We start from the raw sequence: 17054 nt of genomic DNA, 5'->3' as shown, positions 1-17054 counted from the left end.
GGAAATCTTTATTTGAAGTTTAATGATTTATTTGTTGTTGTTGTTAATATTGACTAATGGTCATAATGTATATGTTATTATGAATTGTACATTGTTTGGACTTTTGATGGAATGATCATCAAAATTAAAAATAATTAGAAAAATTAGAAAAAAAGATTGCGAAAACACCCAGCTGTGGCTATTGTTCTCTTTCTGCAAAATTTTGATTATTGTGCCACTGTACTTTCCATGTATCTCTTTCAAGCAGATGTATGAACGGTATATGAAGAATCCTGATTTTTTTTTATCAGATACATGTACATGTAAGGTATTGTTTGTACTGTCAAAAAGAGTGCTTTAAAGCATGATATGGGAGGGGTCAACATTGAGTGGTTATTGGCGTGAGGAAATCGTCCACCAGTTAGGTGATTATTATTTATACATCAATTAACATAAAATAAATACAAGCCATTAGCACTTTATATAAACTTTATTTAGATTTATATTTTTTTCTTCTTTTTAAAAAAAAAAATATTTAGATTTATAGCCTACTATGATATAATAAAATGTTACCTGAGAATGTCAGAATGCCACTGACAGACCCCTCCACCAATCCTGTCGCTGGAACCACCGCGGAGATATTAAACGATTCCGAGAAGGGTCCAAAGTTGTCTGCTATTCTGAGCATAGACGACACCCTGCTAAGCTCAACACCTCGAGGCTGTCATTAAAGCATAGAGCACACACGAGACAGGTAAATTAGCCATTTATCTCACAGTGTATATCACGATAATAGCAACTGAAACTGATTGGCTATTGGGTTACACTTCTCAAATAACTTATCTTACCTTAATATAGCTAGGCAATGTGCCCAATAGTAGGACACTGGGGGGGGGTGTGGGGAGCGGGACTGCAGCCAGGCTGCGTTTGACCCAATCTTTGTTAGGGGCAGTTTCAAGCAATAGGTAGAGATATCTCTAATGTGGTGTGGGACGGGGTGGGAGGGCGGCAGAGAGGATTTCATTCTCTTCTTGAAAATGGTGCCAAAAGCAATGTTCCCTATGAATGTTGTAGTATCAGTCTCATACAAGATGGTGGTCATGCAGTTAGAGCTAGCAATGAGTCAATATCAATCAGTAAATGTATTGGTCGACATTTTAAATCCCCCTTGGCTCCCGCCACTTCCCTTCAAAAGTGCTCGTTTTCTCTTTGGAAGAATTTTCTTCTTTCGTTTGTGTTCGTCGGTATGCACGCACTTTGCACTTAATAAACACTTACTATATCCATTGTGCTGGAGGGTACCCCTAGCACATATCGATAGATGATACCTATGATATCGAAACCTTAAAACGGGGAAAGATGAGGCAGAGCTTCTGACGAGGTCGCAAGTTTCCAAAGCACCGGGCTGTCATCATCATCACCAAAACAGTGAAATTCAGAAATCAAGCAGACCGACGACAGGATCCGCACATCACCACGGCTGCAATTGAACACTTTGCATCAATCAAATGTGGAACATGACGGGGGTATGACAGACACGACACTAATTTCACCGACGGTTTTCGCTCTAAGTTTTTTTTCTCTGCATGTTAAATTCGGAATTCTGTACGATACCAGCTGCATGGAGATGATCATGCACTGAAACAGATCCTAAAGACATTACTCAGAACATTTACGTAAAATGGAAGATTATGAGCTAATGCGATGACGACGTCATCATGTCCTACCTCCACCAGCAGCTGCCTGATAACTGTATCAGTGGCTCTGGATGACGCTGCCTCCACAGAGATGTCAATCAAACCCGACCCTCTCGGCCGTATGGGGAACGACACGCTGGTACCGCCGCTTGCAGGAACGAGTACACTAGACGGTGGCTATAGGTGGTACACATGTAGAGCAAAAATAGAGAGAGAACCAGGATTTTAGTTGAGTTTAGAGACCCAAGGATCAGGAAGCCATACAGTATCTTACTAGAGACCGTATCCGTGTTAGATCGTGATGAGTGAAAGTGTGCCTGAAAGTTGTTAATCCTTTAATAAGGACCATCTAGTTTCTCAAAATAAAAGGCTTTCTAAATTTCAAAGGACTCTCTTTATAACTAATAAATTTTGATTTAAACTTGATCGGCAAAATAATTTCAAACTGTGAAAAGAAAAAAACATCGTATAATTATCTCTAAAAGCGTGAGTAGAACACATTATACCTATGACAGCTGGTGTTCTTTTTTCTTCATTTTTTTGCATATATATATTTTGCGCTACTCAAATAAACTTCATCAAACTCACCACGAAATTAGTAACACCTGTAGCTGTGACAAGATCGTAGTCTGCGGATTGGCGCAAACTAACAGTCGTCTGTGGAAAAGCAAAAATTCAAGACAAGACGCCAGAGTTTAATGGCGACAAAAAAGAGATACAACATTTATTTCTGTGCGTTGCCGAGATGTGTTTGTCTATGTCGAAAAATGTGTACACTTCATTATCATTTTAATCATCACATGCCCCCCCCTCCCCCCTCTATTTTAATCATCTTCTCCCGATACTGTCCCATTCGACGAGGGGAATAATTTTAGCGAACAAATTTTTTGGGGTGGCGGTTTTGAAGGTATCTGATATTTGTTTCCTATAAGATGCTATGGTTCGCCTGTGTGCAAAACCTACTATATGCCTTTGTATAGCAACTGGACTATATTGCATAGCATCTTGTTATGCTATATCAGATGAGTTCCTCCCCTGCGATGGCAATAATTTCAGGGAGACTTGAATGGCGCCCATGCGTTCACAAGTTTGTTTGCTGTTTTGCAGTTTAATTGGCAGAGAGTTACGTGAAAAGTTTGACACTGACCATGAGATCGGTGGTGAAGAAATTGAAGATTGAAACCCGGAGCTCAAAGTCCTCTCCTTGCACGACGGAGAACGGAAGGGCGAGAGTCAAAAAGAAATCTTGTTTCGCCAAGAGCTGGAAAGAAATATGGAAGAATAAAACATTGGAGATATCGGACTATGCTAAAAGTTATCATTAAACATATACAATCAAGGAAATTCACATGAAATGATAATTCTTTATATATGATATCATTGTCAGATATGAATGCCATGCTCCCACCCCAGTTGCTCTCCTGTTTCTTCCCCTCCTCCAATGCCCCCCTCCCCTCGTTCCTCCAAAAAATAAGGGGGGAAAAAAAATCATATACCACAACTAAATTGAACCTCTATAATCAACAAATATCTGATGAGAAACTGAATTTCCATAATCAGATAAAAATCTTCATTGCAGCTATCGAAAACAATTCAAATCTAACTAAAATACTAAAATATGGGTATAAACATACTGTATCTAAAAAAAAAAAATTTTTACATTGTGGAAAGCAAAATTTAGCTTTTAACTATAGCTCAAGACTGTATGTAAGTAGATGATTGTACGTCTTCATTTTATATTTACCAGGAAGAAAAGTTATTTTCAATATCTTCTTTATACAAAGCTAGCTTTAAACAGCTCCACAGTCATATCCCATAATCAAATATTTTACATTGATTTCTCACATGCGACAGCTGTAATAGTACTGTCATTAAATATTGGAGAAAAAAAATGTACGCAAAGTTTTGGAAAAGCTGTGTATTTTGGTATCACGTTTTGATGCTAACTACCCTTTTTTGTTTTATTTTTGTTTGTTTTATGACTATGCGCCTTAATTCCTCTCCTTTAGTACATCTGGCTGGTATCCGATGAATAAATCGGTAGAAAGTTTTCCGCTAAAAGTTAAAGAAATGGAGTTTACGGAGAGATGGAATACTAAGTGGGGACTTGGTAATTACCTCTACCCTGTTAGATATGCCTATTCCTTGACTGAGCGAAATCCCAAAAGCGCTGACATCCCATGTGGTGATTGTGTCTTGTACCTCAAACTGCATTGAAGTTCGCCCATCAGGACTGTGGAATACATATAAATAAACACACACTCACATACATACATAATTCAATTCCATTGGGATGGTTTTACATCCAGCTGTGTGGAATATTTTTTTTGTCTTCAATACAATTTAGTTTCACATTGTTTGTCACCAGAATATCATATCTGATATTATATGAAATGTGCGTGAGATTTTCCAGCGAGCTAATGACTCGGAATTAAAGAGGTTCGATCGTTTCCTCACCATCCCATCTGCATTAAGTTTTATAATAAATATTCTTCCGTAAAAAGGAATCACGCCATTCTGATAATCATTCTACGGCAAAAAAAATTTGGTTTCGGTCTCTCCTTGTGAATTAAATACAAGATAACAGGGAAAACGAATTTCAGAAGAAATTAAAAAAATATTAAAACTCGCCGATACTGCCAGGGGCGTAGCCAGTATGTAGCACTGTAGGCCCGGGCCTATACTTTTTTTGGTATCCAAACATATCCGTTGCACTGACAGTGCTACTAACCATGCAATATCTTCGGCAACTGCTGAAAGGTCTTTCAGCGCAATGCGCAGAATCAAAAACTACATGCGTTCTACAAAGAATGAAGAGAGACTCAGCGGTTTGGCACTCATGCACATCCACAGAGACTTTGCAATTGATGTTGATGCTGTGCTGAAGAAATTTGCATCAGATGGCATTCGTCTGATAGCTCTCGACTTTTTATATTAGGCTAACTTTAACATTTACTACCTACAGTTGTATCGAAGACAATTACTGGCGTTAGTGCTATCCTATCTTCTGGCCTATCTTTGTATCTACAAGTATCAGAAGTTGAAAAGTAAGACTACTCTGTACATGTACCTTGCTAATTTTAAATACATTATGTAGTTTTGAATTACGTACTAATTTAACTTGTTTTTTTTGGGGGGTTTAAAGTGATGTTGAATGAGTCTCAAGTTAGCAAGAGGCCAGGGAACCAAAATGAACACTCAGGAAGCACCATTTCCGGCCATCGGGGGGGTTTGTAAAACCAAAAATTTTCTTGTACGATAGTCGTGCCTACAACTTTGAAAATCCTGGCTACGCCCCTGACTGCAGCTCATAAATTTATTACTTCTTGAACTGAGAAAGATGAATGGAATGTTAGACAGCAATCAACCCCATCAGATTCTTATCATTGTAACATGAATCATGGCACATACCCTGTGGTAAAATCTGTCCACAGCCACGTCTCTGGAAAATCTGTCCTCACTGTCCCAGGTGCTGCTTCTGGTCCTGCTTCTGGTCCAGATTCGGGTATTTCATTCCCATTATCCCCGGGAAACGCCATCGCTGGTGGAAAGGCATCTATTTGACAATATGGTGTGAGAAATATCGAGAGGGAGGAAAAGAAATAACAATAATAATAAATAATAATATTTTAGGATATTGACAGGTAGTGAAAAGCAACGAAAGGACCCTACAATTTAACACTATCGTGTCATTGATACAAAGTTTTATTTTTTTTTGGGGGGGGGGGTTTGATTGATAAGAGGAACATTTCCTATTAAAGTAACATGGAAGGTGAACATAACTTTCAATTTTTACATATCCTTTAAAATTATTTACTGATATTTGAAGTTGCCGCATTCTGGGATCGAATGAAAACGGTAGCTGAAACCTTGGAACGAGCAAGTGACATGCCGTGACTTGCGAATGGAGAAGTTCTCTTCTCCAGATTGGGGGATTATGTTTCCCTTGGGTGATAAAAATGTCAAATTCATCATTGTGATGTCCTTTTAAAGCAGCATTTTGGGTTTGGTCGCCGTTTTCTACTTTTTGACATGTCCATCAAGTTTTTTTACATATATATTAATCACAAAACAGCAAACTAAGATATTAGCCTAGTTTTTCCCTGCCAAAAACGTTTATTGGCGAGTAATTAAGGATATTTGCAGATAATGAGAAAAGGGTCCACGACAAATTCCACATTTAAAATTAATCGCATACAGTTCCCCCAAACCCACTAGTTTGAATTCAACCAATCAGAGATGCAGGTTTAGTTATGAGTTGTTATGGAACTCCCTGGTACAACTGCCATATATAGACTGTACACAAATCAAGCATGGTGTTGTATTAAGTATTGGTCAATGACGTTCATAGTGTTTAAATATTCATATTATGGGCGAGGTTTATTGGGATCCCAACGGAAAATATCTTGGAGAAAAACAAAGTTGAAAGTTGCAAATTTTTCAACTTTTATGCCACCATTTGAAGTGAGATTTAAATAGATAAGCTAGTTATGTATGTTGTTATGGCATAGTGGAGTCAGTGAGGTTGAGAAAAATCATAGAAAAGGACGCAAAATGCTGCTTTAAGTAGTTAGTATGTAGGTTGGAGACCTGCAGGCAAGAGAGGAGGCAAGGTTAATATTTCAAACACATTCACTACATTTAAACTAATCACTAACCCAAAAAATAGTATCGAGAATAGTCCGGGGGACTGTTGTGTATGAGGGCATCGGTGTAGACAATCATGCCAGCAGCCTGTCAAATAAAAACCGAGTAGTTAATAATATATCTCATAGCTCTGTCTTTCAAAATAAATCTTTCTTGTAATACATATACTCGTGTTCGTTAATTACAAAGATTAACCTTCCATTGTTTCTTAATATACAACAACGACACTTGTGTAATTCTATATCCTCTCGTTTTCCAACAAGTTTCAATAACAAGATTAGATAAAACAGAGCATGTGACAGCACCAGGTAAGAGAAATCACTATTTATTCCGATTTAAAGGCATTGAAGACTCGCCCCAAACCCTGTGCCGCCCTCTGAAAAGTTTTACTCTTGTCGCTACAAAATGCAGACATTAATGAAACCTGATACCTTTTTATCTTTAGCTAGACCTGAGATGTCCATCGCTGTATACTGTGTCCACTGTGTTGTGGGTATTTACAGCAGCTGTATGTATTGACTGTACACTAGTGTCTAATTACCGACGTTATCAAGCTGTGTGAGTATTTTCTGGGATCGATGGTGGTGTCTAACACTTCTGTTACACCTCATTCGAAACTAGGTCAGATTACTGGCATTAGACGTTTCTTTTTGCACAAGCCTTCACACCCTTTAAGTTCACAGATAACCATATATTTCTATTCAGATCATGAAGGTTTGGAACTGTTTATACTGTCAGTCAGTATGACTATAGTGCTTTGGCAAAGTTAGCCTATCAGTTCTGGTCTTTGTTTCTAATTCAATTTAACTTTTCCATGAACTATTTCATTTTACTAAACAGAATATGAGAATTTGTCTTCATAGATCCTACTTTATTTTCTGAGTTAGAGAGCTAGGTGCTGTGGGGTGGATGGGTGGGTTTGGGGGTGGGTGGGTGGTGTGGGTGGGTTGGGTGATTTGAAATGAGAAAGGGAAGTTGGAGGTCATGACTTCCACTGTCTTTGAGTAACTAAAATTGGTTACTTCTAAAAAATTGACTTACATCCAGTAAAGACCCAGTAGTATCTCCTTGAACATTCCCGCCAAAACCCCGAAAACCCGGGTAAAAATAATCTACAATAAGAAAGAATAAAAATGTTATCTTATAAGACATACAGAAAGGGGGGGTGGGAAAGAAACCAAAATAATTTAAACAGAGTGTTGCCATACATATGCCAGTGAATGCACAAACATTTCCACGCTGTGTCAATTTTTTTTTTTTTCTTAAAGTTTTAGTATCTCTTCGCTCTGTCCCTTTGTCTTTTCAAATGGCTGAAAAACATTTACTGCTGTAAATTGGCAGGTACACATACGCTGCCCCTACCCCTTCCCCAGTGCTCAACAGGACCATCATGCTTTGCACTTTCCTCTTTTCTTTGTTGGCAGATTTTAAAAATCAGACTGTTTCTCATGCAGGAATGTTCAAATAATGTGCTACCATAACACAGTCAATTCAAAGCAAAATAGACAACTCTAAGATGGCAATGTTGTTTTGCAAACCGGAACGGATATATAAACGTGAAAACGACAGTTGTTTTTTTCGCCCGGCAACGAAAATGGAACGAAAAGAAAACAGCTACAAAACCTTTACAACAATAATAATAACAACACAGAAAGCACAAACGAGTATTAAAAAAAAAAAGAATGTCGTTACCTCCGCCGTAATAACCGGGGAAGAATGGTCCGAAAAATGATTGACGAGAGATGGGAGTGGTATCCAGACTTTGGATGAAAGATAAAATCTGGAAACGAAAGAATATTGAATTTTAATAATAATCATAACACCTCGAGGGAAATATTACGCTAAAAACCTTCGACTTTACCAATCACGCACGTTTAAATCACCTACGGGAGTCTTGTGGTAAAAGAATGCAGGGGAGGACGATCGCTACAGAAATCGTAACATTTCCGATTACGACAATCATGTTTTACGGGGAAAAAACGAAATCTTATGAAAGCTGAACAATTCCTCTGGCGACAATTAAACCGAATGGCACCCAAAGTACCATTTTGCTGTAGTAGCTGAGCTAGGGCTTATATGGGTAAAAAGAACTCCCTAAGAAAACAATCCCGCCATCTGGTTCCTGAATAAACTAATCACAGATATACTGACTGCAGTGTTCATGTCAAGCATTGTGGAATATCAAGTGGGCCTTCAACCAAAGTTTGAACACATTTTCTTCTTTATTTCAATTGCTTGCATCTCACAGAACCAAGGTTTTTATTATTTTTTTCATTCGGCGGTTGTAGCATGACGGTTGCACCGGGGTGAAGAGCCGATAGCGGAACGGCAACAAAAGTACCATTTTGCTGTAGTAGCTGAGCTAGGGCTTATATGGGTAAAAAGAACTCCCTAAGAAAACAATCCCGCCATCTGGTTCCTGAATAAACTAATCACAGATATACTGACTGCAGTGTTCATGTCAAGCATTGTGGAATATCAAGTGGGCCTTCAACCAAAGTTTGAACACATTTCCTTCTTTATATCGAACAAGCTTCCTCATTTTGCCGTCATTGCTTGCATCTCACAGAACCAAGGTTTTTTGGGGTTTTTTTTAACTCATTCGGCAGTTGTAGCATGACGGTTGCAAGGGTGAAGAGTCTATAAGTAATGACTGGATGCCCTTTGGTTTGTTTCCCCTTTTATTGAAGTTTAATTTTCCTGCCATAAACACCATACTTTGTCAACAACACCAGAAGCTTTCTCCTTAGTTCATATTTTGATGATCAAATGTATTTCTGTATTTCTAGGACCAAATTTCATCCGGTAGATTCTTTTTTATCCGTGATGAGGCCACTTACATCTCCTCTGGTGATGTCGTTCCCGTCTCTGAACAGCGAAACACTCCTGTCGATGCCGAGGAGTCCGATGAAAGCGCCCGCATCTGCTGTCACAGAGAGAGTCACCGTGTCACCGGGAGAGGCTTCTGTGCGCCCAACAAAATCAATGCCCACCTGTTAGACCAGAAAAATAATAATAATATTTGATTTTTATATAGCTATTTATACCAGCGATAGGTCTCAAAGCACTTTACAGATGTTATGTTACCCCTGGTCAATGATAACCTGTCCCAGAGACAATCCCTCCAGTCGGCAGCAGTTACATACTGTGCTCAATGACAAGTTACCTCACAGGTACCCATTTAACCCCTGTGTAGATAGAGGCAAGTGAGATAAAGCATCTTGCCCAAGGACACAACGTAATGAACTAGGCAGGAATCAAACCAGCAATCCTTGGATCACGAGTCTGACGCCTTAGCCAATTGGCCATCACGCTCTCAGAAAAAGGGTTTTGAAGCAATCACGACCACAAATATGTCACACCGTGATGAGTCAAAAAGTGATCATTCTTTGATTATAATCAAATCATAACTATGTATAACCAGAGATTAATCATACATCAAAGAAACCAACCTATTAGCAACCTATCTAGCCCTAATTCCTTAATAGCGGCCATGGGTAGTGCTAGTCAGAAGCGCCATATATGGATGGACCTTGCATACGCTGCACCTTACAACCAGGGATTTCGACCATGTTTCATTCGATACACCAGCAGCAGTGAAGGGACTTACAGATTAAAGCATTCAATTAGTTTGAGTTAAGTTTGCTAATTGTCTCAGTTGTAATGTTACAACAAATGACTGAGGCATTATAGATATTACATGAACTGCCCTGTGACAGTATCTGACCTATATATTATCTTTAGATAACTCTTAAATTCACTGAACAGAATCAGTTAAAGGCACATTGTTTACCATTGGTTGTATTCCTTGAGGGCTAAATTTGACTGGTTTTCTACATGATTTATACTCACTGTTGCCTGTACTGCAAATGCTACAATCTTAAAGCAGTATAATTGTTATCCCATACATTGAAGTTAACTTTGGTGATATATCGATCTTTGTTTAAAGTGATATATATCATATCTGTCTATTGTTTTAACTCATGATAGTTATGCTTGATTTATTGCAAATTGTTTGTTCGTCCGAAGCCGTTTCCATTTATATCATTTTGTAATTTTTTTTTTCTTTCAGGAAATTCTCTCCCCCCCCCTCCTCCTTATCCCAAATTTCCCCACAGGTCTGTGAATAAAATGAACAAAACCCAACCCGGTAATTAGTCACTTTTTCTTTCTCATGTCTCTGCGTCAGTTTACATGACCCCAAACTCCTCTACATAAATGTTCGGAAGGTTTCTCCAAGACTGACAGTCCTTCTGAAGGGACATATCTTATTTACCTGGTGAGTAATGGCTCCTTCTACGGGGAATTCAACGACGTCCAGAACCACTTCTCCATCTTCCCGAACGTAATACGCAATCAGGCGAGCATGTGGTGTCATCTCCTGGGTCAATTGGAAAGCTATCTGGGTTAGACCAAGTGTAGTACCTGTGCTGACAATGTTACCTCTGGCTATAATCTGGAAGACAAGCATGAAAAACAGTTTACCCAGAGGTCGTGGCGGCTGGTGGCAGCGGGTGGTGGCGAGTGGCAGCGGGTGGCGGCGGTGACGAGGACGTGAAATCGATCACTCTGAATTTTGAGGTCGCTTGAAAGAGAAGAATGCTCGTGGCACACATCTGAACGAGTTATTATGGAAGGAGGAAATGCCATTAGACCTAGTGGTTCAGCAAAATTTCCTGTACTATGTCCTTTAAATACACTCTTCATTTATTCTGTAAGGCATTTATTAAACAACAACGGTAAATTTGAAACGAAAGAATGCATGTAGGAGTGTGTGAATAGCAGAGTAGAAGGATAAACAGAATGGTGGTTGCAGCCATGAGAAACACATTGTAGAAGAAACACAATGCCCATTGTAGAAGAAACACAATGCCCATTGTAGAAGAATTACAATGCCCATTGTAGAAGAAACACAATGCCCATTGTAGAAGAAACACAAGGCCCATCGTATCAACAGTTACAGCTAATATTGATGACCAAAGACTTGAAAGCCGCCCAGATTGCAGCAGTGCTTCCTAAGCTTGTTACCGAAAAGATTTCCGTCTGACACGTCTGACATGGTTGCGGTAAGGGTCCAGTTACCAGCTGAGTCATCCCAACCCCATCCCCACCCCCTCCTCCACACCTCAACTGTTGCCTAATGAATAACTTACCTGCCAGTGCAAGCTACTTGGGACCTCTGTTGTTCGAGCTTGGAATAGAGCCACCGAGCCGACCTGAATACATAGACGAATAGAAAAAAAATAACGGCACCAGATATTTCTCAACATATTGGACTTGTGATGCATGGGGTGGCAGTATTAAAGAATGCAGCATATCATGGACGGATTGAATAATACATGACTGGATTTCAGGAAGAATTACAGAACAAACACCTGGATTTTATAAATAGATATGTTGTTCACATCTACTTCCTTACATCTTGAAAACTTAGACTCGTTGAAATGAGCAAAAGCAATTCTGCTGCGTTAGAATGGATTGGTAGAAACAAATGACCACAAGAGTACAAACCCTGCAGGCAGGTGGTCTACCATCTCAGCAATGGTGGGTGAACCATTCTATATCTTCACTATATAGTCTATATATATATATATATAGTCTATATATATATATATAGTCTATATATATATATATATACATATACATATTCATATTCATATACATATACATATACATATACATATTCATATACATATACATATACATATACATATACATATATATATATATATGTATATGTATAATAAATTATAATACATTTTAGGAATTTCAAATTGAAATTTGTTTTCATCCAATGGCCTTACCTGTGAATCCAGCACCAGCGTTTCCAAACACAAATAGGAGCCTGATGGAGAATCCATGTTCGATTTTGAAATATAAAGAGGTGGGACTTGAGATTCAGAACCAGCTGGTAGGATATGTAAGAAGTTGTATTCAACCTACCAAATTGAAAACAAATAATGACATTGCATTGAGTTTCATTCATTTATATAACACTTGTTGTTTCTCTGTATGCTGCAATTACCTTTCACTCTTATTTCTACTACCTTGCTGAGAGAGTAAAATATAATGAGAGTGGGGGGGGGGGGGGTTTGTGGTTGCCAGTAAACCGTGGGACAAATTTGGGGAAAATATGCCAGATCTGTCCCACAGGAATAAATTCATTGAATGAATGTATCTCAGTGATAGAACGCATCTCGGTGGTAGAACATACCTAGGTGATAGAATGCACCTCGGTGGTAGAACATACCTAGGTGATAGAATGCACCTCGGTGATAGAACGCACCTAGGTGATAGAATGCACCTCGGTGATACAACGCACCTAGGTGAATAGAATGCACCTAGGTGAATTGAACGCACCTAGGTGAATAGAACGCATCTAGGTTAATAGAATGCACCTTGGTGATAGAACGCACCTAGGTGAAATAGAGTGCATCCTTGGTGAATAGAATGCACCTAGGTGATAAAACGCACCTCGGTGACAGAATGCACCTAGGTGATAGTACGCACCTAAGTAGTAGAACGCACCTAGGTGAATAGAATGCACCTCCGTGATAGAACGCACTTGGGTGATAGAACGGAACACACCTAGGTGATAGAACGCAACTCATTGATAGAATGCACCTCGGTGATGGAATGTTCCTTAATATAACTTAATTGTCCCTCTTGGAGAGTCATCAGTCGTCATCAGTTGTACATATCACATATTATTCCATCGACAATTTAATACAATACAGTAGAGCATTAAACCCGTAGTACTGTACGTACGATGAAAATTACAAAATAAGTTTCCATCTGCTTTTCAAATTTGAGAAAGGATAGCCAGGCAAAGAAAGTTTAAAAGTTACCAATTTTTTTGCTCAACTGAAATGAGGGAACTATAAACAGAGGTATATGACCCTCATCGTCAGGTCACACACCGATTCTCTGGATGCAAACTCGGAAAGCATCCAGGGAGGGAGGGAGGGAGGGAGTGATTCCAAGAGCAAAACTAAATCAAAAATTGTTGAACATGAGAGGCCAGTCTTAAAATTATCGGAGGACGGGGCAATCCTAACGTGACCATCCTGACTCATCTGCTATCTGCTATGGCAACACTCGGATCGCCCACTCTTCTCTATAAAAGCACAGAGAATAAAAATTCAAGATGATCATGATGAGAGTGCTCATAGATTTCATTTGCTGTCGGCAAGGGCCAAAAAAAAAAAAACGTTTGTTTGAAAAACGTAATCGAGACTCACGGTGACGCTCAGACGTTCAGCACCTTCTGGAATTTGTATAACAAAGTCAACGAGACCGTCGACGTCAGGTTGGGATGTGATATCCTGCATTGATTGCCCGTCGATGGAAACAACTGAAGTGAGTTCGAAGGATGATTCCAACGTGGTGAGTGGCTGTCCGTCCCTTCTCGAGACCAATAACTGCAAAAGATGGGCAAAACCCATAAATTATGGAAAAGGTATAGAGATCGCTTTTCAGAGCTACATGATCTACAACAGACATATCGTTCAAAAGGTGCAGCTTACAAACTTGATTCTGTTATCTCTACGTTAAAGATTTTTTTGTCGTACCTGTAGGACACCATGCGGTTTAAACTGGGGACGAGGATTTGAAAATGGGGCCAAAGTAGGAGGAGCTGGTCGGTTTAAGGATATACCAACAAGTAAGGAACAAGTACATAGGTGTACGTCTTTTAAGGAAGGCAGTGTATATAACATCATCACATGCAGTGTAAAAATTAAGCAACTAATTCTTTCTACCTGTTACAATGAGGGGTGTACCATAACAGCCTACCATAGCAGTACGTTCAATCTATATGCCCAGTACAACCTCCTCACCTCCCCCCTCCTCCACCTCCCCAACCCATCTCAGGGTAACTTACAGTTTGTTAACTTACAGTTTGTTGTATGTTCCTTAGGATGATAACTTACATTTCTGCTCTATGATCAGAAAAAGATATTTAAGATGGTTAATCATGTAAGAAGAAAGACAACGAATATGAGGCATGAGCCGAAGGTACAATTTCATGTCTAATACAACCTAACTTTATTACATAGGCCGAAAAGATAAGTGGGACTCACGCGCAGCCGGTAGTCGAATCCAGGCTTGAATAGAGGTGAATTGTCCGGATGTTCTGTAACGGTCAACGGGGTGTGGTAGTAAGTTATCTCACTCTCACCCTCTTCGGTGACACCGGATAGCTCATCGGTCACCTCGGCACGGACAAAGAATCTGGCCCCGTTGTACAGGAAAGTTGTAAGGGATCCGCGAGGAGGGAGAAACCCCGGAACGGGAACATCTTGTGTTCCAAAGTCATCAAAGTTTACAAGAAAGTTTGCTACTCCTCGCTCGAGCTGCAGAAAGACAAGACAGAGAAACAAGAAAAACACCAATTTTCAAAACAATTTTCAAAAAAATTTAGTAAAGACTTTAATTTTCTTTGCAATAAAATAACGTCTACGATATATCGATTTGATATTCAAGTGAATCCGTTTTTGGTATTATATATGTTATATATGGCTATGAGATATGATAGATATGGATTTTTTTGTTCCCTACCGGCTGAACTGGAAGTGAAAAAATCCGATCGTCTCTGTATAACTGTCCAACGGTTAGGTTAACTGTTCCTGTTAGGGGTTGCCCAAATACAAATCTGGTGAAAATAGGAAAAAATAAATGGTCACCTGGGTTAAATTCACTTTGCTTAAAACGTTTAAATGGTAAAATATCAAATGACAATGGTATCAATTGACACGGTATTGAGTTACTGTATATTGTATGAAAAGTATAGAGTCATGCATATTGATTCATCCAATGGATATATGTTGATGGATCTGTAGATGTACTGTGTGATATATATCCATCCATGTGGTATCAATCGATACCGTTTGATTAATGTAGTCTGGATTGATGTATACCACTTGATCAGGTTTTGATTGACATATGGTATGGATTGATGCAGTTTTGATTCATGTGGTATCGATTGATTAATGTGGTATAGATTGATATGGCTTTGATTAATGTGGTATCAATTAATGCAGTATCTATTGATATGGCTTTGATTAATGTGGTATCAATTAATGCAGTATCTATTGATATAGTGTTGATTAATGTGGTATCGATTGATGCAGTATCTATTGATATAGTGTTGATTAATGTGGTATCGATTGATGCAGTATCTATTGATATAGTGTTGATTAATGTGGTATCAATGAATGCGGTATCTATTGATATAGTTTTGATTAATGTGGTATCAATGAATGCAGTATCTATTGATATAGTTTTGATTAATGTGGTATCAATTAATGCAGTATCTATTGATATAGTTTTGATTAATGTGGTCTCAATGAATGCAGTATCTATTGATATAGTGTTGATTAATGTGGTATCGATTTAGCAGTATGTATTGATATAGTTTTGATTAATGTGGTATCCATTGATGCAGTATCTATTGATATAGTTTTGATTAATGTGGTATCAATTAATGCAGCATCTATTGATATAGTTTTGATTAATGTGGTACCAATTAATGCAGTATCTATTGATATAGTTTTGATTAATGTGGTATCGATTGATGCAGTATCTATTGATATAGTGTTGATTAATGTGGTATCGATTGATGCAGTATCTATTGATATGGTATTAATTAATGCAGTATCTATTGATATAGTGTTGATTAATGTGGTATCAATTAATGCAGTATCTATTGATATAGTGTTGATTAATGTGGTATCGATTGATGCAGTATGTATTGATATAGTTTTGATTAATGTGGTATCCATTGATGCAGTATCTATTGATATAGTTTTGATTAATGTGGTATCGATTGATGCAGTATCTATTGATATAGTTTTGATTAATGTGGTATCGATTGATGCAGTATCTATTGATATAATTTTGATTAATGTGGTATCAATTAATGCAGTATCTATTGATATAGTTTTGATTAATGTGGTCTCAATAATGCAGTATCTATTGATATAGTGTTGATTAATGTGGTATCGATTGATGCAGTATCTATTGATATAGTTTTGATTAATGTGGTATCAATTAATGCAGTATCTATTGATATAGTGTTGATTAATGTGGTATCGATTGATGCAGTATCTATTGATATAGTTTTGATTAATGTGGTCTCAATGAATGCAGTATCTATTGATAAAGTTTTGATTAATGTGGTATCGATTGATGCAGTATCTATTGATATAGTGTTGATTAATGTGGTCTAGATTGATGCAGTATCTATTGATATAGTTTTGATTAACATGGTATCGATTGATGCTGTATCTATTGATATAGTTTTGATTAATGTGGTATCGATTGATGCAGTATCTATTGATATAGTTTTGATTAATGTGGTCTCAATGAATGCAGTATCTACTGATATAGTGTTGATTAATGTGGCATCGATTCATGCAGTATCTATTGATATAGTGTTGATTAATGTGGTCTAGATTGATGCAGTATCTATTGATATAGTTTTGATTAACATGGTATCGATTGATGCTGTATCTATTGATATAGTTTTGATTAATGTGGTATCAATTAATGCAGTATCTATTGATATAGTTTTGATTAATGTGGCATGGATTGATGCAGTATTGATTAATACCGTTTTGATTAATGTGGTCTCAATGAATGCAGTATCTATTGATATAGTTTTGATTAATGTGGTATCAATTGATACAGTATCTATTGATATAGTGTTGATTAATGTGATATCAATTGATG

General features: G+C 38.0%; 1 protein-coding gene across 24 annotated transcripts in view; it reads right to left on the bottom strand.

Moving 5' to 3' along the window:
- The window catches only part of LOC139964883 (uncharacterized), a 131735-nt gene that overhangs the window by 93167 nt on the left and 21514 nt on the right, over nt 1-17054 (bottom strand). For all 24 annotated transcript variants that reach the window (XM_071967124.1, XM_071966982.1, XM_071967114.1 and 21 more), the window contains exons 9-24: nt 14883-14976; nt 14405-14677; nt 13565-13744; nt 12128-12262; nt 11477-11539; nt 10600-10779; nt 9164-9316; nt 8016-8103; nt 7365-7435; nt 6335-6410; nt 5088-5232; nt 3795-3909; nt 2824-2937; nt 2265-2333; nt 1707-1853; nt 553-700 (exon numbers count right to left, since the gene is read on the bottom strand). In XM_071967124.1, coding sequence (XP_071823225.1) covers nt 553-700; nt 1707-1853; nt 2265-2333; nt 2824-2937; nt 3795-3909; nt 5088-5232; nt 6335-6410; nt 7365-7435; nt 8016-8103; nt 9164-9316; nt 10600-10779; nt 11477-11539; nt 12128-12262; nt 13565-13744; nt 14405-14677; nt 14883-14976 — 2051 coding nt within the window. The remainder of the gene's footprint in view (nt 1-552; nt 701-1706; nt 1854-2264; nt 2334-2823; nt 2938-3794; nt 3910-5087; nt 5233-6334; nt 6411-7364; nt 7436-8015; nt 8104-9163; nt 9317-10599; nt 10780-11476; nt 11540-12127; nt 12263-13564; nt 13745-14404; nt 14678-14882; nt 14977-17054) is intronic.

The sequence above is a fragment of the Apostichopus japonicus genome, chromosome 3 (genome assembly GCF_037975245.1).
Source record: "Apostichopus japonicus isolate 1M-3 chromosome 3, ASM3797524v1, whole genome shotgun sequence".
Lineage (NCBI taxonomy): Eukaryota > Metazoa > Echinodermata > Holothuroidea > Aspidochirotida > Stichopodidae > Apostichopus > Apostichopus japonicus.
This window is presented reverse-complemented; position numbering and strand designations above follow the sequence as displayed.